General features: G+C 42.2%; 4 protein-coding genes across 6 annotated transcripts; all 4 read left to right on the forward strand.

The window, feature by feature from the left end:
* Nucleotides 1-13: 13 nt before the first annotated feature.
* Nucleotides 14-3,441, forward strand: LOC106747100 (NADPH:adrenodoxin oxidoreductase, mitochondrial). 2 transcript variants are annotated; one of them, XM_014624384.1, is made up of 5 exons: nt 14-349; nt 530-668; nt 977-1,192; nt 2,058-2,273; nt 2,443-3,441. In XM_014624384.1, the coding sequence occupies exons 2-5, from the start codon at nt 549-551 to the stop codon at nt 3,268-3,270; spliced, it is 1,380 nt and encodes a 459-aa protein (XP_014479870.1). In that variant the 5' UTR covers nt 14-349; nt 530-548; the 3' UTR covers nt 3,271-3,441. The 2 variants fall into 2 exon arrangements, with proteins under 2 accessions (XP_014479870.1, XP_014479869.1); XM_014624383.1 differs by having other exon boundaries at nt 14-668.
* Nucleotides 3,442-4,128: 687 nt separating this feature from the next.
* LOC106747101 (tRNA-splicing endonuclease subunit Sen2-like) lies at nt 4,129-6,587 on the forward strand. Its single transcript, XM_014624385.1, has 7 exons — nt 4,129-4,226; nt 4,608-4,784; nt 4,855-5,014; nt 5,541-5,759; nt 5,856-6,071; nt 6,163-6,212; nt 6,496-6,587. Exons 2-6 carry the CDS (start codon nt 4,617-4,619, stop codon nt 6,177-6,179), a joined length of 780 nt encoding a protein of 259 aa, XP_014479871.1. The 5' UTR covers nt 4,129-4,226; nt 4,608-4,616; the 3' UTR covers nt 6,180-6,212; nt 6,496-6,587.
* Nucleotides 6,477-6,934, forward strand: LOC106747097 (tRNA-splicing endonuclease subunit Sen2). The gene is made up of 2 exons (XM_014624378.1): nt 6,477-6,653; nt 6,761-6,934. Exons 1-2 carry the CDS (start codon nt 6,477-6,479, stop codon nt 6,932-6,934), a joined length of 351 nt encoding a protein of 116 aa, XP_014479864.1.
* A 2-nt stretch (nt 6,935-6,936) lies between these two features.
* On the forward strand, nt 6,937-24,490 carry LOC106747099. 2 transcript variants are annotated; one of them, XM_014624381.1, is made up of 11 exons: nt 6,937-7,280; nt 7,615-7,902; nt 16,911-16,992; nt 17,270-17,449; nt 18,367-18,605; nt 19,155-19,313; nt 20,463-20,847; nt 21,104-21,257; nt 21,363-21,936; nt 22,142-22,947; nt 23,406-24,490. In XM_014624381.1, exons 3-11 carry the CDS (start codon nt 16,950-16,952, stop codon nt 23,749-23,751), a joined length of 2,886 nt encoding a protein of 961 aa, XP_014479867.1. In that variant the 5' UTR covers nt 6,937-7,280; nt 7,615-7,902; nt 16,911-16,949; the 3' UTR covers nt 23,752-24,490. The 2 variants fall into 2 exon arrangements, with proteins under 2 accessions (XP_014479867.1, XP_014479868.1); XM_014624382.1 differs by lacking the exons at nt 6,937-7,280; nt 7,615-7,902 and adding an exon at nt 15,276-15,465.
* Nucleotides 24,491-24,511: the final 21 nt, after the last annotated feature.

Below are 24,511 nucleotides of genomic sequence, written 5' to 3' on the forward strand. Positions count from 1 at the left end.
TTCCCTAAATTTCTTTTTTTCTATTTTGTAGGATTATTATCTAGACATGCGGTAGCATTCCGCTTCAAGTATATATATAATCATGGTAATTAATTTTTAATAGTTTTCTTCAAGATTGACTTTCAACATGCGTGACGAAGAAATCTGATTTTTCCTCTTAATGAAATCAAAGACAATCATTTCGCTAGTATTTAATTTATAGTCCTTGGTAATTTTTCAACATTGCGATGATTTAACGACCGACGAATAACGTACACTAATAAATAATTCCAGATTATTTCTCTAACTGAAGCATGTGTCGTACTTGTGGGTTGTAGTGGTTCTCATGGCGTAGATCAAACGGGAGCAAGCACGTCTCAGAATACATCTCATGTTTGAATGCATAATACCGTGACCGAGATTCCGATTTCGGACCTTTTTAAAAGAAACTATTTTTTGTACGAATCGCAGAACAACGTTATGCGAGGTCTCGGCTGCATACCCTTGTTTGATAGATAAATCGCAGCTAAAAATCTAACACACATTTTAGATCAACATAAATTGTGCCGATGAGATTCAACCTTATAATAAACTCCATACGCATGCTCTCCACTGAGCAGCGCATACCGAAAGTATGCATTGTCGGAGCAGGTCCAGCAGGCTTTTACGCGGCTAAACAATTGCTGAAGGTACCAACATGTAATATAAATTGATATAGATTGACCTTTTTATTAGAAAAAAGAGTGTTACTTTAATTATGAGAGGAAGTTGCTCATATTATCTTACTTTTCTGAGATTCTTTTACTAATAACAGTATATTGTTTTTCTCAGTAATATTAAATAAATAAATATAAATATTCTATTTGAAAACATGACCATGATAATACGACGATAAATTCATCCTAAAATTAAAAATCTTTAGTACAGAGTATCAAATACGTATATATTAAACAAAACTATATAGAAATAACATTAATACAATATTATTATTTCACAGTTGAATGACGTGAAAGTCGACATACTGGAGAAACTACCGCTCCCCTTCGGTCTCGTGCGTTTCGGAGTTGCTCCGGATCATCCGGAAGTCAAGAACGTCATTAACACTTTTCACAAAACGGCTATTGATCCGCGCGTGCACTTCTTAGGCAATATTAACATCGGCGTAGATGTCAGCGTCCCTCAACTACGTGAACTTTATGATGCTGTGTTACTGGTATGTATGAGGGTTGATCCAGAAATAAGGTTCCCATCAATTTTACAAATAGACAATATTGTTTATTCTCATAGAAATTTACATCGTTGGAAAGATGAAACTTTGCTCTATTTTTCTACATAATCGCCATCTTTTTCTACGCATTTTTGTAGACAGTGCTCCAATTTCTGTATCCCAATGTCGTAGAACTCCGCCGCCAACCCGTTGAGGAACCGTTTCACCTCTTCTTTGACTTCATCGTCGCTCCGGAAGCGTTGACCACCCAAGTGTTCCTTTAACTTGGGGAACAAGTGGTAATCACTAGGCGCGAGGTCCGAACTGTAAGGTGGGTGGGGCATGACAATCCACCCTAAGTGTGTCAAAAGTTCCTGGGTTTGACGGGAGACGTGAGGTCGTGCGTTGTCGTGAAGCAGCGTTACACCGGCTGTCAGTCGTCCTCGCCGGCGGTTCTGGATAGCTCGCCTGAGTTTTCTCAGTGTTGCACAGAGCGACGATGAAGTCAAAGAAGAGATGAAACGCTTCCTCAACGGGTTGGCGGCGGAGTTCTACGACATTGGGATACAGAAATTGGAGCACCGTCTACAAAAATGCGTAGAAAAAGATAGCGATTATGTAGAAAAATAGAGCAAAGTTTCATCTTTCCAACGATGTAAATTTCTATGAGAGTAAACAATGTTGTCTATTTGTAAAATTGATGGGAACCTTATTTCTGGATCAACCCTCGTATATACAGCCCAGAATCATACTCTTATTTAATTGGTTAAGTTATACAATAAATATTTCCATTCTTATATTGATTAATTATAACGACAATAAATTACTTCATGTAGATAATTATCCTTTATATTTTATATTGTTATTTCAGACCTTCGGGGCCCAAGAAGACCAACTGCTCGGTATACCAGGTGAAAATTTGAAGAATGTTATGTCAGGCCGGCGTTTTGTTGGTTGGTACAATGGAGTACCAGCTGACAAGGATCTAAAAATAAATTTGGATACAGAGGAAGTAGTTGTCTTAGGTCAGGGTAATGTAGCCGTGGACATTACGAGGATTCTTTTAACGCCAATCGATAAACTTAAGGTGATTATTAATTGAGTTTTCAACAATTTCTAAGTTAATATTTAACTTTTTTTTATGTCTGTGCCGTGCGAATTTTATTAAGACGATATCGCATTCACAATTAAGATACGATTTTAACTGATTTTTTTTATTAAAGTTTTGTTTCGTTTTATTTCTTTTTTTTTTTTAGAATACCGATATCACGTCTTATGCATTAGAACAGTTATCTCAAAGCAGAGTACGAAAAGTCAGCATGATCGGACGAAGAGGACCGCTGCAGGTGGCGTTTACAATCGCGGAGCTGCGTGAGCTCATCAAACTGGAGAATATGAAGACTGTCTGGCGACCACAGGATTTCACGGGCGTACAGGAGATCGTGCCAACCTTGGCCAGACCACGGAAAAGACTGACAGAGCTTATGCTGAAATCTTTAGAAGAATCAAAGGTTGATTCGGCGCATACCAAAGAATTACACCCCATCTTTCTACGAAGTCCACTGGAATTTCTTGGTGCGGATCACGTGAAGAGCATCCGTCTGACCGTCAATTGTCTACAAGGGGACACGATGCAAAATCAGATGGCTAAGTCGACTGGCGAAATCGAGGAGATCGCATGTGGTTTAGCTGTACGTAGCATCGGCTATAAATCTTTGCGAATCGATAATTCGATTCCGTTCGACGTAAAGAAAGGACGTATAGAAAACGTTGCCGGCAAAGTCGAGGGAAACCTCTATAGTACCGGATGGGCAGCGACCGGCCCGGTAGGCGTCATCCTATCGACCATGACAAGTGCTTTTCAAGTCGGAAAATTGATCTGTAAGGAATTGGAAGAGTCTACGAAAGAGAACAAGGCGGGGTCGGATGGTCTACGAAAGATTCTGGACTCCAAGGGTGTACAGGTCGTATCTTACAGTGACTGGAAGAAGATCGATCAAGTTGAGTGCGAGCGGGGCAAGCAGTTAGGAAAACCGCGCGAAAAGATCGTCGACATAGCAGAAATGTTGGAAATAGCTGCGTAATAAGCAACATGAAAGATATTTGAAGAACTGTGACATCTATCAATCCTCAAGTCTCCGTTCTATTTGTATAATTTAGGAATAATTATCGTATCTTCGTTGATAACGAACTAATTGAATAATCTGGTTGATCCAGTGCATTTTTCCATTAAAAAAGGGAGAAGATAATCAACATGGAAAAGATGAACCTAAAGAAAAACCTAAACCTAAAGCTACTTCTCCTTTAATTTTTTTTAATAATCTTAACTGAAGACTATATTTCTAAATAGCTTTATATTTATATTTAAGTAAAATAAATATTATATGAATAATAATTCCGTAAACCCACCATTTCGTAGTGAGTATATTATTAACATAATGGGTTTATGGAATTATTAGACCCGTTATTTCTGTAATTTAATTCCAGAAGCTCCGCTACGAGTCGCCATTATACTTAACGAGAAACCGAGGTCGTGATATGACTAAACGATGGAGCCGGAAGTACTTTCTCAAGTAGTATGACTCGAGGGCTGGTCAGATATACTTTCCATGGTAATAAAACATAGACGAAATTTAACAAGCTGTAACTTTCGTAATAAAGATGCTATCGAGATCGTTCAAGAAGCACTTTAAAGCTTGAAGTCTCTAGTTTTTAACCATATTAGCTATATTAATGTTGTTAATTTTCGTTAAGATATTTTGAGTTAAACGAAAAATAGCGACCGCTTAATTTCAAACATCGTCTTTCAGTTGAGTTTTCAGAGAGAAAAATTATTTGATTCGAAAATGTGATACAGGCATTTTAAAGAGAAAACTTTAAGCTTTTTATGATTTGTTAACGAATGTCATACATATTTCATTTTAAGTGCAAATAGTGCAACTTAGTTCAATTGTAAAGAACAGACCTAATCTTAACCTGACTTTCAGCAAATTAAACAACAGGTATCAACGCTGTTATCAAATTTGTCTCTTTAAAAGAGGTAAAAATCTGTTGATATTTGAAGATAGTCTAGATATAATGAAATGAACTGTATATTTTCTTCGTTTTGTGTTATGTCTGAAATATATATTTTGATTTACTTATTTCATATCAAAAGTAATTTGAAATTTATTGGGTAACCTAATTTTCTTATCTCGATGAGTCAAATATTTATTTTATTTGATATTTCATTAATTCTTGTAGTACGTAAATGTTTAAATATCTCTCTCAATACTTATAAATTGTAATAGATATATATATAATTAAAAATTTCCCAAACAACATGTAAAAAACGTCTCATAAACGTTCTTTAGACATCTTATTTTTTAAAAGACATCTTAAGATTTCTTAATGTTAATTGGGTTAATAATTTTATTTGTAGAAATTAAATATGAATCTGCAACCACCAAAGAAAAAGAAAAGAGTGAAGTTGAAGCCACAATTACCGTTTCCTATTCCATTAAATGCATCAGATGAATGGCCAGTATATACGGCTCATTTGACAGATGTGGGCACATGCATAATTGAACCTGAAGAGATTAACGCAATACATTCTATGGTGAGGATAACTTTTATTAAATTAATTTTCCATATATCTGCAACAGCTAAGAATAAATACTTATATACAGGGATTTTTCGGCAAAGGATCATTGTCACGCAGTTACCCTAATTTTGGTAAAGCAAGATATGGAGCACCACCAGTTATTCGGAACAGACAATGGCTTCGCAGACAAGAATGGCTGAAAGAGATAAAGGAGTTAAATGTAACTTCTGCTTCCAATTACAAAGGTATGAATTAAAGTATGTTGTTAAACATATGCAATGATATAAAATATATATTGTATATTGAAAAAAAAGGACTAATGTCTATTTCTTTAGAATTTTAGTTATAAAAGTCTATAAATTCTAAGACTTATTGAAAACTGAAAATATGCACATTAATCCTTTTTCTCCTAAAATACAAGTATATTTGAGCGCGAGCATGGCATAGCAGACAGTGCACTGGTCTACTATGCTATAGTGGTCTCCCGGATTTGATCCCGGTAGAAGCGAAAATATATTTACGCTTATGTTTCTTCTCGGAAGGCATTGGCAAACCACCGAGAGTATCCTTGCTAAGAAAACTCTCTCGAAAATAATTTGCAGTTTGGAACCGGTATTAAAACTAGATCTCATATGCTTGTGTATAATCAATGTGCGCCAGCACAGACATATGAGAGAGGTCACCACGCTTCTGCTACAAGAAGCAAATAGGACTTAAGAAGAAGAACAGGTATTATGAAGTACATAATAAAATATAGTGATGCAATTGCAGATACTAAAATGGATATACAATGCGAAGATGAAAACGTCACGGATAGTCAGAAAGAAAAACTCGATGAAGTTGTTGAAATATATTCGAATTCCATTGTCAACAACGAGAAGGAGCAGAATAACGAAGTTACTACGAAAGATGTGGAAGTTGATGAAGTTGTACTAGATTCTGCAGAAGAGGACGACATATGCGTAATCATTAACAGAGACTCCAATAAGGGTGATTATGTCAATATCTTCTTTTTTTTCCTCTTTATGATAGACTTTTAGATCTATTTTTCCTCTCACGCATATGCTGCATATTACGATTTCAAAGGTGGAGACGCTCGCGCGAACGACGACAATAATCTTCACGGAAATGTATTGGTTCTGCCGGACAGCGACTCGGAAACGACTGAAAACTACCTGCAGAATATCAAACCAAGAATCGAGACTGAAGGTTTTCCTGTTCGCGAGACTCTGCATCTCACATTCGAGGAAACCTTCTTTCTAATGTTCGGATTAGGTTGCTTGCAAGTAGTTCATTTCGACGGTAGCCTACTTGATATTAATAACGCTTGGCTATACTTTTGCAAGGAGAAATCAGACTTCCTGCAGAAATATGTAGTCTACCATTATTACAGGAGTAAAGGATGGATAGTCAAGTCCGGTATTAAATATGGTGGCGATTTTTGTTAGTATCTATTACATGCGTCTTGTAAATATACTATTAAATTTTCTTATCTTCTCTATTTTATCCTATTTTATTTTTCTATTTAAGGTTTTTAAATGTTGCTTATATCGCAAGAATTTCCAAAAACATGTCAGCAAAACGGAAATTATTTTTATAATTATCTTCCTTTCTCTTATTAGAGAGAATTATTTAAATATCAAATGTAATTTTTCTTCTGAAAAAGATTTTTTTTAATACAAATGCTGTGTTATATCTGTCTCTAAAATGTTTGTTAATGTTTTAGTGCTTTATAAAGAAGGACCATCCTTTTATCACGCTTCTTATATTGTCATAGTCGAAGTTGCGGATGCGGACTCGTTAATTTTAGATCCTGCATCCAATCGATCCGTTACATGGAATAGTTTATTCGGATTGGAAAGGCTGTCCGAAACTGCCGCGAAGGTAAATACATGTACATAAACATCTATTATAAATATAACACGGTTAAAATATATATCTGTGCACGTGTGTATAAATAATCGCAATGAATTTTTCTGAAATATCTGCAGGAGATACTTTTCGCACAAGTTTTATGGCCGTCATCTGTATCTCAGGATATCAGCACGACCAGTCCCGAAATACTTTCTGAATTTACCGTGAGGGAATTATTGTGGCGTCGATGGAATCCAAATCAACACCGGGAAGATGTTCCTACTGAGGAAGAGGACGACGACTCCTACTGAAAACTTTTCCATAATTATTTATAAACACGAATCATATTGCAAGTCTTTTTTACAATTCTAATTCATTTTATATATCAGTCATCATATTGATTGAAAATATACATATAATGTAGGTTTTTATTAAAAAAAAATTGTACATATATTAAATTAGGATACGTGGTGTTACCACGATGTTTTATTGTGAAACAATTCCGCAGAATCCTGCAATCGTTGCGATAATCGTGTTATGAACTTTTTATAGCTTACAATAGTCGCAATAATCTTGCATTGCTGTAACAACACACATTGCATTGCGTGTATAATCAAAGTATTTCCAACACAATGGAACGTTATTGAATCTCACAAGGTACTAGAACATGCTTGTACTGTTACAAAGTATCCGAGCATCTCGTGCGGATAGTGACACTTAGAGCTGAGTTTTATCGTTTCTTTTTTCATTTCTACCAATATTAAGAAAAAAGATAGTCACGTTATACACCTTAATATTCACATACGACGTCAAACACCTGTATAGTAAACTGACGAAAATTAGACTTCTTTTCAAATCTCTGAATTCACCATATATGCGCGACTATTTATATCGCACGATTAAATACGACTGAATCTCACACGAGATACTCGAATATTTTTATACGAGGAAGTGTTCGAATATTGATATACTCTCTTTCTCTCTCCGATAGGGATAGCGGCGCGCGGTCTTGCTGGATCGAATCGCGCCATATCTTTATCAACGATCGGCGAAGGTGCCGTAGCCAGACGCGGCAAGTACCGCAAAGCGGTTACTCGCGAAGTGAAAGCCGCGGGATTGCAGGGGCTCGCACTGTGGGTCCCGCGCAGTCAGTACGAGGCGAGCTGAGAGCTGGCATGTCGATCGTCGTGCATCGCGTAGTCGTCAACGAGTCGTCACGTTGAGCATCTCTAAAAAGATCGAGCCCATTCCCGGGGGTAACGCGGTTCCGCGCGATCTGGTATGTAAAAAAAAGACCAATAGATTTCCCTCCCTCTTTTGTCAATTTCGAAAGGAATTGTACAATAATTGCCAGTGATAAGAGAATAAGATGCACAAATCATTCATTTCGTCAGAGAAAAATAGCAAAATATACGTTTTACATTTTATCATATAATTAAATGTCGTGAAATGGAAATTAAATTTACTTAAATGGATCGTTCGATATTTTTCCATTTTTAAGTATTGATTTGATGTAACATATATAATCAGAATTTATTTCATCTTGGCTGATATTAACTTACCGATCAAAATACTTAATTTATAATCTGTGATAACATAACATTATGAGCTGAGAATTCTTATTAGATCACGCGAATAGTGATTGTTTTGTGTTTTCTTTATTCTATATGGTTACCCCGTTTTTCTCTATTCTATACGGTTACCCCGTTTTTCTCACAACGCGAGAGATGTTCGAGGACAGACTAATGTGCAGCGGTCGAAGCGACTAATGAATAAGAATCGTGTTACTTTCATATAGAAGCTGTGAATACGAGAGAAAGCGCGACTCGCAACGCGGCCGCGAGAGAGTATTCGTCCGCGTCTTAAGCGTTTCAATTTATACGGAAGAGAGACGAATGTGACGATGTTTCTGATCTTAATTCAGCTAGGAACAGGAAGAAACACCGGGTCGAATTTTTATCCGCGGCGTTGCGCAAACTTTCAATAGAGGCAAGAAATACTACCAGCCAAGCCCACTTTTTCTTTAATACACGAGGAAAAGGTGATTCGAATTCAACTTTTTTTTCGAATTGTTACAAAGTAAGCCCGACAACTATTTCGCTTAACTCTCTCATGTTACGAGTATGAATACGGAGAAAGGAAATATCGATCTTTCCGCAAAATTCATTCGATTATAATTCTACTCGTAACTTACTGATCTTTCATTGTTCTCGGAACATGACTTCTCTCTCTCTCTCTTTTTCTCTCGGCTTTATTAATTAAAATCTCGTCTATGTGAATATTCTGCGAGGCACACGTGTCTGCATCATAGAAATATAGTTAACGGTTGGACGCCGTAAATGGACGAGTGAATGTCATCCTCGTCTCACGATACGCCTGGGAATTCACTTGCATCCGATGTGGCAGTGCATAACGATGAATAATCTTGGCCGCGGCTAAGAACGGCGAAATCACCCGAAGCGAAATTTCGAGCTCGAGCCGCTTTCGACTTTTAATCACGATTAAAGAGAGCACTCGCAACGTATTCGCCAACTAATATACACTTGACTGCCAAAGTATTTTTTCTTAAATTGTCGCCTAGTCATTATACTTTCAATTTTCACTCGAGACTCTTGCTGTCAAGACGTCCAAAGCCGTACAGCTTTCGACGGGTTTGAAAACGAGCACACACGCTTATAGAAAATCAAAATGCGTATCGAGCTGATTAATATTCATAGAAAGTTATCGACATCGTTAATTTTTCGTCGTCTTCACTTTCGATACATACATTTCTCGCGCGTGAATACATGACGTATACGGAAGGCCGTGCCGTATGTCTTAGCCGTAAAACTGAACGAGATTCAAGTGAAAGTAAACATAACAACTGTTTGCACCGTCTCTATAAACTCCCTACGGCATCTTTGCACCGGTTCCCGGTTGTAATTGGGATATCTCGTGCATTGCGTTATCTTACGTGCTTGGTATACCTGACGTATAGGGTGTGCCCGAAAGTAGCGAGAGTCACCGTAATCTCGCGATGTGACTTCTTTTTTAGCTTCTTGCTTGCATTAAGATGTAAACAATAAGCAAATTAACCACGATTGATTATTCTCCTAATAAACGACCGTGGTTGGTCAATTTGATTATTGATTACGTCTTAAAGTAAGATTGACAAAAAGTGAGAATTCGTCTCGGCGACAGCAGACTTGGCCGCGACCATCCTAAAACAACTAAACTCACCTGTTATTTCCAAGTTTTGCCGACAAATCTGACGGGCCAATTATTGAGATTTAGTAGGAGGTTCAAACGACATTTGTTACATTTAAAAAATCTTACAATTCCGATGTTTCAAAGCTTCGATATTTTCGAAATTCGATTGCCAAAGCCTTCGGAAGAAAACACCAGCCCTAGTCGATACTCGTAACTCGACTTGTTAAAGAAAATTCGTTTGTTTCATAACATCGCTTAGTACCTGAATATATCTCGGTGTTGAGTAGCGGTATTGTAAAAGAATCAGTAAGGATTCGACGCCCCGACTTGGTATCGTTCCTCCAACTTGCGCTTATTCGATCGTGGCTGCGTTTCCATTCGGGGCCAGTCAGGGAGCAGCGATTGCTAAATGGACATTCCTGAGAAACTGAGCTTGCTTTCTAAGCAGGGCCTGTCACGTGCCGACGAGGCCCCGTTTAACGCGGATATTTCTTGATCCGACACGTGCAACGTGCGTCGCCTGCTCGTGACCACAGGATTTAATGTGGTCCACGCGCGTGACAGCGTGCGTGCGAAAGCACGTTCACTGCTCCCGTTTCGCTCACCTCGATACAAATACCGCCCCGATCTAATCACGTAACCATGATAATGCACCGTGAGATTACCGCGAAGGGCGTGATTATAGAGCGGATAGGCTTTCGCAATTTCGTTAACCCTGAGTAACGCAGAATAAATTCCGTATGACTGTGCGATCTGATTCTAGAGATTCACGGGATCGCTATTTATGCGATGCATTAGATTCTACATGCCTCTCTCGGGATTGATGACTTTGAATTCGCAGTTTCATTTTGCTTTGTCACATTCCATTACTTTCCCGGTTCCGTACAGTTGTATGGAACTGTGATTTCATTTTATCTGTGTATACAATTCTATATTTCGTTGGTTGAGGCTCTATAATTCCGTGGTCCATAATTATAGATTTGTATTATACATAGTAGAAAATGTTGTGTCAAAAACGGTCCACTGCAAGTTTGTGTTACTTTAACACGGAGAATGTGTTAAGAAGTACACAAGTATAATGTTAAATCAACACCTTGCCAGCATATGTTGACAAGACCACTTACTCAGTCTCTATTATAGACGTGTAATATATGTCGACGAGGTGAATGTGTCAATTTAACATTATATTTGTGTACTTTTAAACACATTCCCCATGTTGAAGCAACACAACATTTCAGTGGGCCGTTTTTAACACAACATTTTTCAATTTTCTTTATTTTCTACATATCTTTTATTGTGCAGTGTCCTTTTAATTCGCGAACGAAATCGCGAAAACCTCAGACGCCTCGCGGTTCATCGTCACGGTAATAAGCGCGATTAGGATTGCAGCGGTTACGTTTCCAACGCGATGATCTTGCGGGAACGGGAGCGTGCAAGTGCGTATATACGCGTTATGTATCCACTCGCGCTGTGTGGAAAGTAAAATAATCGCGGAACGTCAAAGCTTCCGAGTGAAACTGAGTTTCCGCTTCCGACTGGCCATAAGTTTTACATTTTACCTCTTTACCTACCTACCGTCATGGACCTTTTCTTCAAGTCCGTTGCGTGAAATGAAAAATCCGGATCGATCTGGGTCGATCGCGCCGATCAGGAAGCAATTAAGAAATAACCAGCAACATGCTGCCTGCGCCATAAGCGGCAGGGAAATTTCTCAAACACCCTGTTGCTAAATCTCAAACGACTCCGACCGGCAATGTGCGATACTTCGCGATCGTTCCATTTTCTTCTTTCCTTTCCTCGCATTTTTATCGGACGATTACGCTCGTTACACAAAATATTCCGCTAATGAAGCGAGTCTCACAGTTCCAGCTGCGAGGATATACATAATACTATATATCTTATAATCAATTTTAATCATACTTTGTTTCGGCAAATATGTATGTTCTGTTGCTTTTAGCTAAACTGGCTGCATTAGTTTCGAGAAATTTACATATACATTGAAGCGAAAGTACGAGGTTCTCACGTTTCAGTATATGTAAATTTCTTAAACTAGTGCACTCAGTTCAACTAAAAAGAACAGGCCAATAATCTGTAACAGTTAAAATTCTATATAAAGTATTTATGTATTCGCATATACACACACACACACGCAGTATCGGGCGTTTTACACATAATTTTTAATTTTCGGAACGAAATCGTTTTTTCTCAATTTTTCCGCGGATTTCCCCGGTTTCTCGGGAAAAACAAAACTTTGTTTGAAAAAATTCACATTCAATTAAAAACACTTATTTTTTTCCACAAAAAAAGTAAAAACCAAGAAATCTGTGGAAAAATAGGGAGAAACGCTTTTCATTCCCGAAACTTTGAAGCTCAAGTTTCACGCTAGCGCGTTCAGGCCGCACGTTTTCGATGTTGGAACAATCAAAACAAGAAAGTTGTAATGTAACGTAAAGCCGTGCTTCAAGGATGCGTGTAAGATTTTCAACACTTTTGTCATCCACGAAAATAAACCTGTCCGTCCCCGTTTGTATGCGAATCCGATGCACCGGGGGAGGTCAACGCGAAACGCTCGCTATCGCTAGGTACGCGCCGGTATAATCATCTCCGCGCTCCCTCGTTTGTTCTCGCGTGAACATTGCGAACAATTCTCGGTTTCGCAAGCAAGTACGCGCGATCGGTTTAATGACGGGATCCAATCCGACGCGGTTTTGCGGTTAAGCTTGGCAATCTTCGAAGCGGATATTGAGCGTCTAACTCGACGAGATCTTTAAGAGCAAGAAAATACGGTGGCATTCGCAACGGCGCCGTGTCGAAAATCCGGACGTTTCCCTTCCAGCTTCCAGCGATAAAATGGACTTCATTACATTGCGCGTTTGGTATCATAATGTTGTAATTTGTTTTAGTTTAACGTAATTGTCCTCTGTTCCTTCCTCTCAACACTCTCGACATGCTTTCGACAGCTGCGAACGACGAGATTAATTGGGAGTACGCTTCACTTTCACTTTGCTAGCTGTGTAACTCGGAGAGCATTGCTGTGTTTCTAACACGTTCTTGACGGAGACAATCTTGAGGTGAAGTCGGCCGAGAAATCGATAGCAGTCAGTCGGGAGGAATGAAATACTGGGCGAGAAATTAGCATGATCCCTACAAGAAAGCGTGGATCATCGCAAGAAATCCAACTGGAGAAGGCCACGGGATGTCCCGAAGAAAAATTGTCGTCCTCGAGATGGATGTGAAAAATCAGCACAACAAGACCGGTCGAAACGGTCGCGGACAGCCGTGATCCTACCACCAACGAGGAAGTTGAAAACTCTCTTTATTACGATTCGAATAAACAGTGAAATTCTGATCTTTGTGCTCACTATATTCTGCGCGTGTAGATTCGCGATATATCGATTTTTCTCCGAAATAAAAGGAAATTTCACATCTTCAACTTTTCCGTGAGACACCCGGAAGAAGGGAAGCTGTGTGTAGCGCGGAACCTGTTACGCGACAGCTCGACGATATTTCGAGAGAATAATGACTGGATTAACGAAGGCGGCGTTTCTTCTTGGGAACGAGGAGCAACAATATCTCGCTATACACCTCGGGTTAACCTTTTCCACCGGTGGAAAAAAAAAAGAAGAAGAATAATAAGAAGCAGCAGCGCAGCACGGCGTATGGGAAAGTGCTTTCCCGGCGATTCTCAGAGTTCGTTTAACCACGAGGCTGCGCGACAGCTCGTGTACTTAGGATCGCGCTTCGTCTAGCTGGGAGGTGCGTGCTCGCCTAGGAGATTGCGCCGTTCTTGCGTCAGACGTAAATGCGCAAATTCGCGTCGGAATTATCGTCCGTGCATTATTCCGCGTGCGATTTAACCGTCGCGTGAGAATGTCCGAGAAAATCACCGAGAGGTCGAGATGTAGAAAAATAGTGTCACCGTGTTGTCACTCTCTGAAATTTCACGCTCGTATTTCGCTGGGGAATCCCGCGTGCCTCGTGAAAACGTTAAGATCGCATTAAAAACTCGTTCTACTCGGAAAAATGAGAAGAATATGCTAATACCTTTTCAACGTTATTACTCTATGCCAAGCGGTCGTATATTTAATTTATATCAGCGTGGTACATCAGCGAAGTAAAGAGCGAGAAACTGTCCGAAAGCGAAGCGAACACCGTGTGTCAAGTGTTTTCTTCTCGTTTCCGAGCGAGGACGATTCGGAAAACGCATCGAGAGCGAAAACGCTGCGAGTCGGTTGCAGTTTCGCGCGCTGAGGAAAAGTAACATCGGACCGAAAACGGAGTGGAATGCGTGGGCGGTCGCTCTCGGGCCCGGTCGATGGTCTCGGGCTGACCGTGATCTTGGCAGATCGACCGGTAGGGAATACCGTTCGCGTCGCTGATGACCGGTTTTTAGCATATTTCGTGGCTCCCCGAAGGCGCAGGGGCCGCCGGGCGATCATTACGCTTGACCACGAAACGTACGCACACGGACGTGAGGCTGCGACAGCTCAATAAATTAGCTGGTCTAACGTGCAATCTCGTCTGGCAGGTCGCTAATTTGCCGAAAGAGATATCGGGAGATCCGCGCCTGCGAAGCTCGATACCCGCGAGGCGCCGCGAGGATTTAATCTGCGAAAATGCAACTCAATTTAAATCCGCGAATATAAACTTTATGCGCGCAGTTCCACTCCGATCGCAAAAAAAGAATTACGCGGAATCGCTCGAATACCCGATTGAGATTCATACGTGCGTTGCGGCATAGCGATTTTCTTTTTGTTCATGTCGTTTGTTACATTCCGCACGCGTATACGTACGGCAGTAGAACAGAGTAAGAGAGAGAGAGAGAGAGAGAGTAGGGCCACTCCTTTTCGCCTTCGGGAGTCGAGGAGTGACTTATCAGCACCATCATTACCTCGTACACCTTGAATTCTCGCAATGATTATTTTCGGCTGCTCCGTCCCGACCTTTGTTATTACATTTTGCAACTTGGATGCAAAATCTTTAACCGCACATCTCGCTTTCTCTATCATTGTACATTAACGTTATTATTAATGTAGACGATAGATGAATCGTATAAAGATTTTCTTTCCTTGTAAAACATTAAATTTGATTGGCTGGCGATTAAATATTAACGATGAGAATCCCAAGCTGTGCATATCTCTTTTGCTTTACTTATCGTTATACATTAACGTTACTATTAACGTAGATAATAGATGAATTGTAGTTTTCTTTTTTATAAAAAAATAAAATCACTCCGATTGGCGATGAAATAATAACGATGAAGCCCTCAAACGCGCGGTGCGATCGGCTATAAATCGACAGGTTGCAACGATACTCGCGAACTCCTCGCCTCGCAATAATTCGCCGCGTATCCTATCATTAGAAGCACACTCGGCTATGTTGTGCTCGAACCTTTTTTTAAATCTCACAATCAGTTTCAGTTCTCGCAGCCGTTCGCCGAGATATCTGCCGCGGTGTCGTGAGAGAACACGGGTGAAAGGAGCGGGCTCGGATTCCGCGATGTTGCCCCGTCTCGATGTGCCGACTCCTCGATTGCCATTCTGCATCTTCGGGAAAATCGCCGGACGTTTAAAAAACGTTCAGCTGCGGCGAGCGTCTCGAAGCGTCGTGCGAATTCCCGCCGGACGCAGCGGAATTAAAGTAGAATCCGGAGGTACATCGATATCAAACGTCGAAGATTAATAATATCGACGATCAAATTTCTTTTTCCTTTTTTTAAATTGTTACTTCACACTGCGATCACGCGAGTTGAAGCGCTACCGTTAAGAAAATGAATCGATATATTGGAAGATTATAACTAGTTACCCATGCAAATTGCAACAGTAACTGGTTACATCATTTCAATATACCGATTCTTTTTCTCAAGGGTGTCCCACCGGATATTCCACGGATCGCTACGGTTTCCCCGGCCGATTTCAAAACCGATATTTTTCAACGTCCCTCCGATGGATCCTGGACACTCCATGCGGGTGATTGGAAGTAGTAACGGTTCGCACTGTAACGGCACACGCGACGCACTGTCGGGAATAGAAAAAGCGCACTTTCGAGGTTACTGTCAGCCCCGATCCGCGATCTCAAATCACGGATTCCGGTCGTGCCTCTTTGGAAGCGCCTTTTACTATTGTTTCGGGCTAAACGATTACCGACACCCACCCACGGTGTGCGCGCGTGTTACGTAATGATTTCGTCGGACGCGCGTTACCGCGTGCTCGCGATTGTGTTAAAGCTGCGTTTGCCTCATACAGGATGTTTCCCGAGCGAGCTCGCACCTCACAATGCCCATGCCGCTCGGCCAGATAGCGATCGGGCGAAGAGGAAATTTTTGCTTGCGACACTTGATTATTTACAGGCGCGACATCGCTCTTCTTAATCTTCACCGCTCGCACGTCGGTCTGAAATTGATACTTATTTCTTGGCCAAATCAATATTTTTTTTAATAATCTTGACAAAATCTTGATAAATTTAGATTCATCGTTGCACGACGGTGCAACAGTGTCTCGCGTCGATCGATTGTCCTCTGCGTGAAAGGCGCCCAAGAATCCGACGATTCAGATGCATTCATTGTTGTTCCGCATGTGATGTGAAACGCGCTGATCTTTCTATCGCGAGAACATCTCTTCCGTAGGAGATGCAAATCCGAGGACGGTCTCCCGCGTAGGAGGTTCGATAATTGCGAGTTATCGTAAAGGAACGTGAGCGGGATAATCGACGAGACGTTATCTTTAATGAGACGCTCGTGTCCGTCGTGTTTTTTACATAACCGTTAACTGTTAGGCGAGAGAAAGAGAGATGGATAGAAGTAACGGTGCTTTATAAATTAACGTCATATTCGCACGTCGGTTGACGTAATCAGTATTCTCTTTTATTTTCTATTTTCTTCCTTTTTATTTACCTCGGAAGATATACTCGCATCATGAGCGATTGCGATAATTGCGTGATCGTCCGAGAATCGTTGCTCGATTCTCACGATCGTGGAAAACGATTAGCGCCCAAACCGGATATTAGCGCTTACGCATTGCACGCACGGGCGACCGATGTGTAACGACGACGATTCCTTAACGTTTACGTTGACCTTTCCGTTTATGTTTGTGCTTTCAGGTTCATGCGTCTACGTAGGATGAGATCAGACTGAGCGCAATGACAACGAGATACTTTGTGTTTGCCATAACTCTAGCCTGCGGTGAGTGATATGACTTCATCGCTGACAAATGCAGAGATTCTTTTAGATAATAAAAGACGGCTCCTGTTTTGGGCTCCGAGATCTTCCTCTTTCTTCGTGTCGTATTTTGTCGAGCAAGGAAGACGGTTCTTGCTAATTTGTGCAAATGAGACGCGAATCTTTTTCGCGAGAAGTGGGCTTCATTGTTATCTTATAACTGCAAATGCGTGTCTTCGCCTTTACGATCGACTCTTCGATAGCGTTATTTATTATTTTGCGAGCTCACAATCTTGTGCAGTTGCAGCGTCTGCCGCGCAAGTCTACAAGAGCCATCCTGAGGAGGCGGCTGCACCTGCGGTCGAATCGGCGTCCACGAATAATGATTTCATCACGCAAACCGTATACGGGTTCCTGGACTTCACCACGACCATCGGCAACACGGTGATGGTGTTCAGTCCCCAGAGCGCACCACCACCAGGTACGCTCATGCCCGAAATGCGCAAGGATTTTTACGCGAAAGAGATTATTATCGGAGCTTCTTCGCTGGGAAGTAATTATCCGTCGGAGTTGCGCCCGAGGCGTTATTGCGTTTTCTTTCAACATTATTACGCCTACTCGATTCTCCGGCAAATCGTTTGATGCGATTGCGAATGACGCGAAGGATCATCCTCCAAGCGCAACCGACGCTTGCCGCTGTCGACACTATTTGTCTGATCTCTCGAGTTACGGACGAGACCTTGGAAGCACTCGCCGGGTACTCTGTATACGCACGTAAGAGCCTTGGCGAGGTGCGTCGAGGAGGGCCAATCTCTTTAGCATATCGCTGCGTTGGCCCGCGTACAGATCATGCTCATTGTTTGCTCGTCATGTCGTCTCCTTGACTTTTGAACCCACCCACCCGTCACGTACCGGCCGTAAACCTTCTCGTCCGCTTCCTCCTTTGTTCCAGATAATGATGTAGATCCAGAAAACGCGACCAATGGTATTTGTAGGTGCGAATCCACGTTGGAGCAACGTGGCTGCGCCGTCATCGCCGAAATTAATCAATCGCGCGACCTCCGCTTGTGAAAATTCATTGCCGTGAGACGGAATAATAGAACGAACGATGCGAGGCGAGACAAAGCAAAAACGACACGATGTGATTAAAATGTGGAAACATAAGAAGCACAGTGGTGTTATATAATCCGCATGAAACCGTGCAGAAATACTTTCACGTACATTTTAAGCTCTTTTTCTGCGGAGTTCTGCTAAAGGTATTCGGCGAGTCCTTGGACACGGGTGTTGGTCCTCCTCTGTGCGCTCTTTTTACTTTTGTCTCCACTCCCTCGGCTACGGTGATTTTTATTCTCGACAGTCGTCGGGTATGCTAATGCGTCGTTTGTTGTGTTGTTCCAGGGGCGGCGGACGCTGGGAAGAAGATCACGTCCACCACGCCAGCGATTCACACGAAACCACCGACGACGGAACCGAAAAAGAATGCCCCTGACATCCAGCCCAGCAAAACGCATAAGCAGGATGCGCAGAGTGAGACGAAAAAGCAGATAAAAGGCACGAAGGTCGTCGTGAATTCTGTCGTCGAGCAAAACGTGGTGAACCCGTCCGTGGACGCCGCACCGAAACTCACGAAGAGCCAGGTGAGACTCGGATATCGATACATTTCCCTTGAATATTAAATAATAAACCTTTCAAAAGCGAGAGGAGGACATTTTCAGATAATACGAAGTATAATTGTACAATGCATAATTTTTAATTGGGATTTTATTTATTTATTTATTTCGTTTTTTTTTCACGAAAACGCAGGTCCCTTTAATACATAATAGTATTAAATATATAGGTAAATTTTGCGCATAAAGATATAGAAAATGAAATATTATAGAAAAAGGAGAAAAAAGAAAAAAAAAGTACAGTAGAAGTGGAAAAAATTAAGACAGATTAAACAGACAAACTTGTTCAGATGATTTACTATTGGTTTATCCAAATAAATACTGGTTTTCCTAAAAAACTTATTTTGGACGCACTCAATGCTAAAAAAGTATCCATTCTGATACGGAGACGAAATCACTGAGCCATATTCCAAATGCAGTTGGACCAACATGCAATATTACATTAATAGAATATGATTTTATAATGCGATTTTCCTTGAAATCGTAAAGGGAGTACAATACTCAATGTGACTTTTTCAGGAGACAAGCAAGCAGACGACGACAAAGACGCCTGTACTGTCGTCGGTCGTTCAAATACGCGCCAAAGATGAGACACCGGGTGTAAAGAACAACCTCGCCGAGCCGGAATACGATTTTCTCTCGAAGCAACCGACAGAAGTGATCGACGAGACGTATAAGGTAGGAAAATCGAGGTCGCCGAAATAACACGTTAACGTTGAAGGAACTAAAGGGTAATTTTCCACGCCAGATCTACGCGAACTGGAGAACCAAGTATCCAGTTTATGAAAGCGACATTGATCTTCGCGTGGCACAGCGGCGACGGGTATAAAAATCGGGAAATCTGGTTTCTCGGTTCCGCTAATTGTCGCCAAACCGGCTCGTCGTTGTCGTTGCTGACGAATATTTCGCACGCGGCGGCACTGAAACGAGTTTTCTCGAGACGAAAACACCGAATCGCCCTTACCCGACGTACCCTCGCTCGGTAAAAAATGGGTCATCTGGTCGGCGAGGAAGCGGGAAGGTCGCGTGAAATCGTGCGCTTCTCGGTTCTGTTGTAAAATTGCGCAATCACTAAGTCCGCGCGACTTTCACGATATAACTCTCGCGCGAAACCACTGCAAACCGCGCGCGGTGAAATTATTCGACATAATTGCGTCGGCGTAATTTTCCGCGTGCCGTAATCGATTTCCTAGCCGATCCCTCCCGGCGCCGACTCCTTGTCGGCGGTAGCGATCGGCACGTGAAAGTCGATCCGATCGCATCGGATAAATCGGTTTCACTCGGACCGTATCGAACGCAATACTTTTCCAGCGCGGCTTTTGCGATCGTAAAATACCAGGGAAATCTCGCTCCAGCAAGATTGTAATCTCGATTATTTATTGTGTGTGACATAGAAGTGTGACGTGAACTAAATAACTGAATAATTTATACAAATTTTATCGTACTCCGCGTTTGCTCAAAATCGTATATTTTAGTGATTGCTAAAATACAATTTTGAGCAAACCTTAATTTCAAAATATAAATATTATTATTAGACTACATTTTGAGTCGTGATGCAAAAGTTCCTTCCGTTTTTGAATCAGTTCTTCGCTCCGAAATCTCAGAAATTTCTCAAAAAACAGTCCCAGAACGAGCACGAGGTCGTGCAGTTGCTGGGAAGATGTCGGATCATCGTCATCAAATAAATCGGCGTATATTCAATTAATTTGTTGTATCTTAAAATAAGCAAATGTTATATATATATTTTTTTTTCTGAATTTTTAAAGAATAGGACGAACTTCTGCATCAATCGAATAACAATCTCTTTTTTCCCTCAACAATACATAGCTGATCAATCTGCGGCCTTCGTCGAAAGCGCACGCGAAGCCGCGCGCTACGCCGCGAAGAGACAAGGAGAACCCGACCGGCTTGGTGACCAAGTTGGGCGGCACTATCGTGAAAGACGGGCTGACCACCGTGCACGAGACCAGCGTGATCGGCACTTATATTAACGGCAAGTACGCCCAAGTGCTGCAGAGCTCTTCCAGGATCCTGACAGCGCCGGCAGCGGCTGTCCCTGAAGGCAAGATCCGGCCATCGAACACTCACCGCATCTTAAAGACCATCGGACCCCAGCACGGCAAGCTCAAGCCCCAGCTGGAGCCTACGCCGACCCATCAGCAGCAGGAGGAGTCTTCGTTGCCACTCGAGGTGCTGTTCGACGCGTCCTCTGGTACGTATCTCTCGAATCGAGTGCCATCAATCATCATCACTTCTCAAGACAAAAAAGTAATTCGGTTTGAATTACTGACTGCTGTCGAGAAATTAATAAATGTATAAGTAAAGATAAAGGCAGTTCAGGTACTTGAGATTTATCTCTAATATAATTTCATAATTGAAGAAGTAGTGAGAGAATTTTTGTCGGTAAAGTGGGTGTAGTACATGGTGGTGTTGGGAAACAAAGCTATATCGTTGAAATTTGATGTCAGGCACTCCAATACGAACGACGCGAAGGCATCATTCGGCCGGCGGTCAGCCTCGGCTCAAGTTCCGAAACAAGATCTCCGAGGACTATGACAGTAATGAACCGCAGCAAACGAGGATCGGGAAGAATCGTGCGACGACGGCACGGCCCAATTTCAAGTGAGCGCTTTCGCTCGTCGAACCCGAGTCTTACTGTCAAAATTACCAGACGATTTGCCTTCTCGCGAGAAACGAGCTTGCTAAAATGCGCCATCCTTTCTTCAGGAATCGCCCCGCGACGACGACTACCACGGAGGCGCCAGTTACGCGTCGTCGTAGCGGTTTCCGACCGAGCAGCCAGTCCACCGGTTCGCCTTCCAAACAGATCTCGAAGTCGAAGAATGAGCAACAGCCGACGACAACGGCCAGTCTGCCGGTGCCCAAGGTGAAGCTACCTCGGACCCAGGGTCGCTGGTCGTACAAGACCACGCCGAAGCCGAGGATCGTGATTCGCAAGCAAGTGGACGATGAGGAACTGCGCGCGTCGTCGACGGAAAATCCGAGCACAACGGAATCGCTCGCGACGATATTGGACGACGGTAGAGTGGCGGCGACCGTCGGCGCTGCATCGACGGCCGGCGGTATCGCCAACGCTCAGAGGAAGGAATTATCCTTGACCGAAGACGAATTGGACCCCAGCGAGAGCGAGGATGTGGCTAGTGTGACCGTGCAAGATCACCAGCACTCCGGAGAACAGATCCTGCCAGTGGAGACGCTCAACGTGGAGATCTCCACCGTGGCGGACCAGGACAGTGTGTACTTTGAGATCGCCACTATCAAGTCACCTTACGCCTTTCAGGTAGCTCCCGATTAAACCTTAAGAATATAACTATTGTTACAATTTTCCTTGATTTGAGATGAATTTTTTAAGCTTCAAGATGAATCATTTCTTCTTTTATATATATATAGTCTATATAATGTTTGGTAATTTTTAATATTACTTTAAAGATTAAACCATATCTATTTTGCAAAATCAAACAATTTAAAATATCTTGCCCTTTCAGGTGGGTACACTACGAAATACCCGGTACATCACGGTGACGTCGACGATCAAGAAGACCTTCGCCACAGCCGAGGCGAGTAGCTCGATCTCACCCACGGAACCGTTAACGGAGAACATCCTCGCTAACACAGGAGCAGCCTACGAGTCCAGCCTACCACTGGACTCGTCAGTTGCGACTCTACCGGCTATTTCGTTGGATCCCGGCCAGGCGACACCGCCGTTGGAGACGCTGACGGAAACGTTCTCGACGACGCAGACGTTGCTGAAGACGCACATGCTGCCAGTAATCTACGGCGGTAACAGCACCACCCGGCTAACTCTGGTGCAGACGTACAACATCGCGCGTGTGGTAACGGCAACGAAGACGTTACCTCCGATGGAGATCTACCAGTTCATTCCCAGCAAGACACTGAACGAGTTCAACTCGAAGCTCGACGAGGCCGGCAGCGAGCTGCACCTCGAGCTGGACTTCGGCGAAGATGATCGTGACGACGAGGACGTGCCTAAGAGAGTGGTAGTGCCCAACAACGACGCTGATTCTGACCTGGACGTATTCAGATCAGCGTCGCCGTCGAAGGTGAAAACCGACGTCGTCACCAGCAGCAGTGCTGAAGCTCAGCTGACTCCGGAGCAGGCCCAGCAGTTGGCCCTCTTCAAATACTTTGGTCAGCCGCAGCCCCAGGTGATCACCACGTCCAGGCCAGTGGTCGTTCTGGAGACGTTGTACGAGTCGCACGTTATTCCCGTGGTGAACGCGGGCAACACCGTCTTCTCCACGTTATCCAGGCCAGTTGGCACTGTGCCCAGGTTGGTATCCTTGTAATATTTAATGATAATCCGCTAAATTTGTTTAAATTTCACAAGAATAGGGAAAGAAAAATCAAATTATATGCAATCATCATTGTCCACCGAATGTCTATCGGTCCATAAATAAACACTCGGTCACAAAACGGTTGCAACAATTTTTTTGTTTCTCATATTTCGAAACGTACAAAAATGATGACGAAGCGAACTTATGAATTGACGATCATGAACGGTGATCCGACAGCTGTCAAATTACGTATACAAGGTGTAGGCATAAAGGTAGAACAATATATTAGTTACACACGCTTTAATACGAGAAAATTAAAACTGGAAAACTAGAATTATATTTATAAATTATATCGCATTTTCGCATGTCAAATACACTGTACGTCACAATTATTTTAACGTATCTTCCTTCCAATTTGTTGTTACGACGATATCTTATCTCGTTTGTTTTTCAGGACGTCCTACGAGTATGGCACATCCACTCTGAGCCCGGTGCTCTCACCGCAGGTGCCACAGGTGCCGCAGGTACCTCAGCTGCCGTTGTTCCCTCAGCAGCCACAGTTCACAGTGACCAGCGCGCCATTGATCACCCAAACTCTCGCCACCATATCCGAGTCGAGGGTGCTGAAGCTCACATTCGGCGCCAAGACCGCCTACACCACCCTCTTCTCCACAAAAGTCGTACCAACTGAACTCACCACCTACGTTACCACCACATTGCCGGTTCAGCCGACAGTAGCAGCCTATCCCGGCTATTATCCGCCGCCGGTGCCTTACCCGGCTTTCCCCTTCGTCGGTTAGACTTGAATCTAACTCTCGAAGTCTTCGCGATGCAGTTCGATCGCGATCGATTGTCAAACAGACTCGCCCCTTTGAAGGATAATACTCAAATTTTGACTTTATTCGCAACAGTTCTGTTTTTCCTTGATAGTATTAGTATCGACGTCTTTAAGATTTCGCGCCGTTAAATAGTATTATTAGAATGAGAGATGTCTTATAAAACGTTTAATTTAATAGGAAATTTCATTTGCCCGTTGCGATGAGTCTCACTACATCCGTGTCAAATGAAAGTAGAAATTGGTAATATCGCGATATTCTTCAGGTCTTTTGCTATCCGCCGATAGTTCCGTAATTTCATGTAATAACAACGTTTAGTGACGATTTAGGTCAGTGCATCTCGAGATAAGTGGAACACGGAGAAATGTAACTGGTTGTATTAAACGAAAAAAAATTGTAAAGTTACAGAGGCCTAATTATTCGATATAATAGAGCGCTTTCTTTGGCGATGATCGTGATGTGACGAGGTATCGCGAATTATTGTAAATAAATTATTGACTATAATATTGTATATCGTATATTGTATATGTATATCGCGTACTTTGTAAATAAATAATGAAAAAAATGTTAACCCCCACCATATTGTAGACGATGATTCTGCGACGGTCACAGGGAATAATCCTGAATATGAAAATAATGCTAAATTTATGGGTAACGCTTAATTAGGTATATAAGTTCTAAATGAAAATATAATAATTTAATAGACATAAATTTCTCTAGTGAT

Source organism: Dinoponera quadriceps, unplaced genomic scaffold, assembly GCF_001313825.1.
Source record: "Dinoponera quadriceps isolate SergipeBrazil2010 unplaced genomic scaffold, ASM131382v1 scaffold2138, whole genome shotgun sequence".
NCBI lineage: Eukaryota > Metazoa > Arthropoda > Insecta > Hymenoptera > Formicidae > Dinoponera > Dinoponera quadriceps.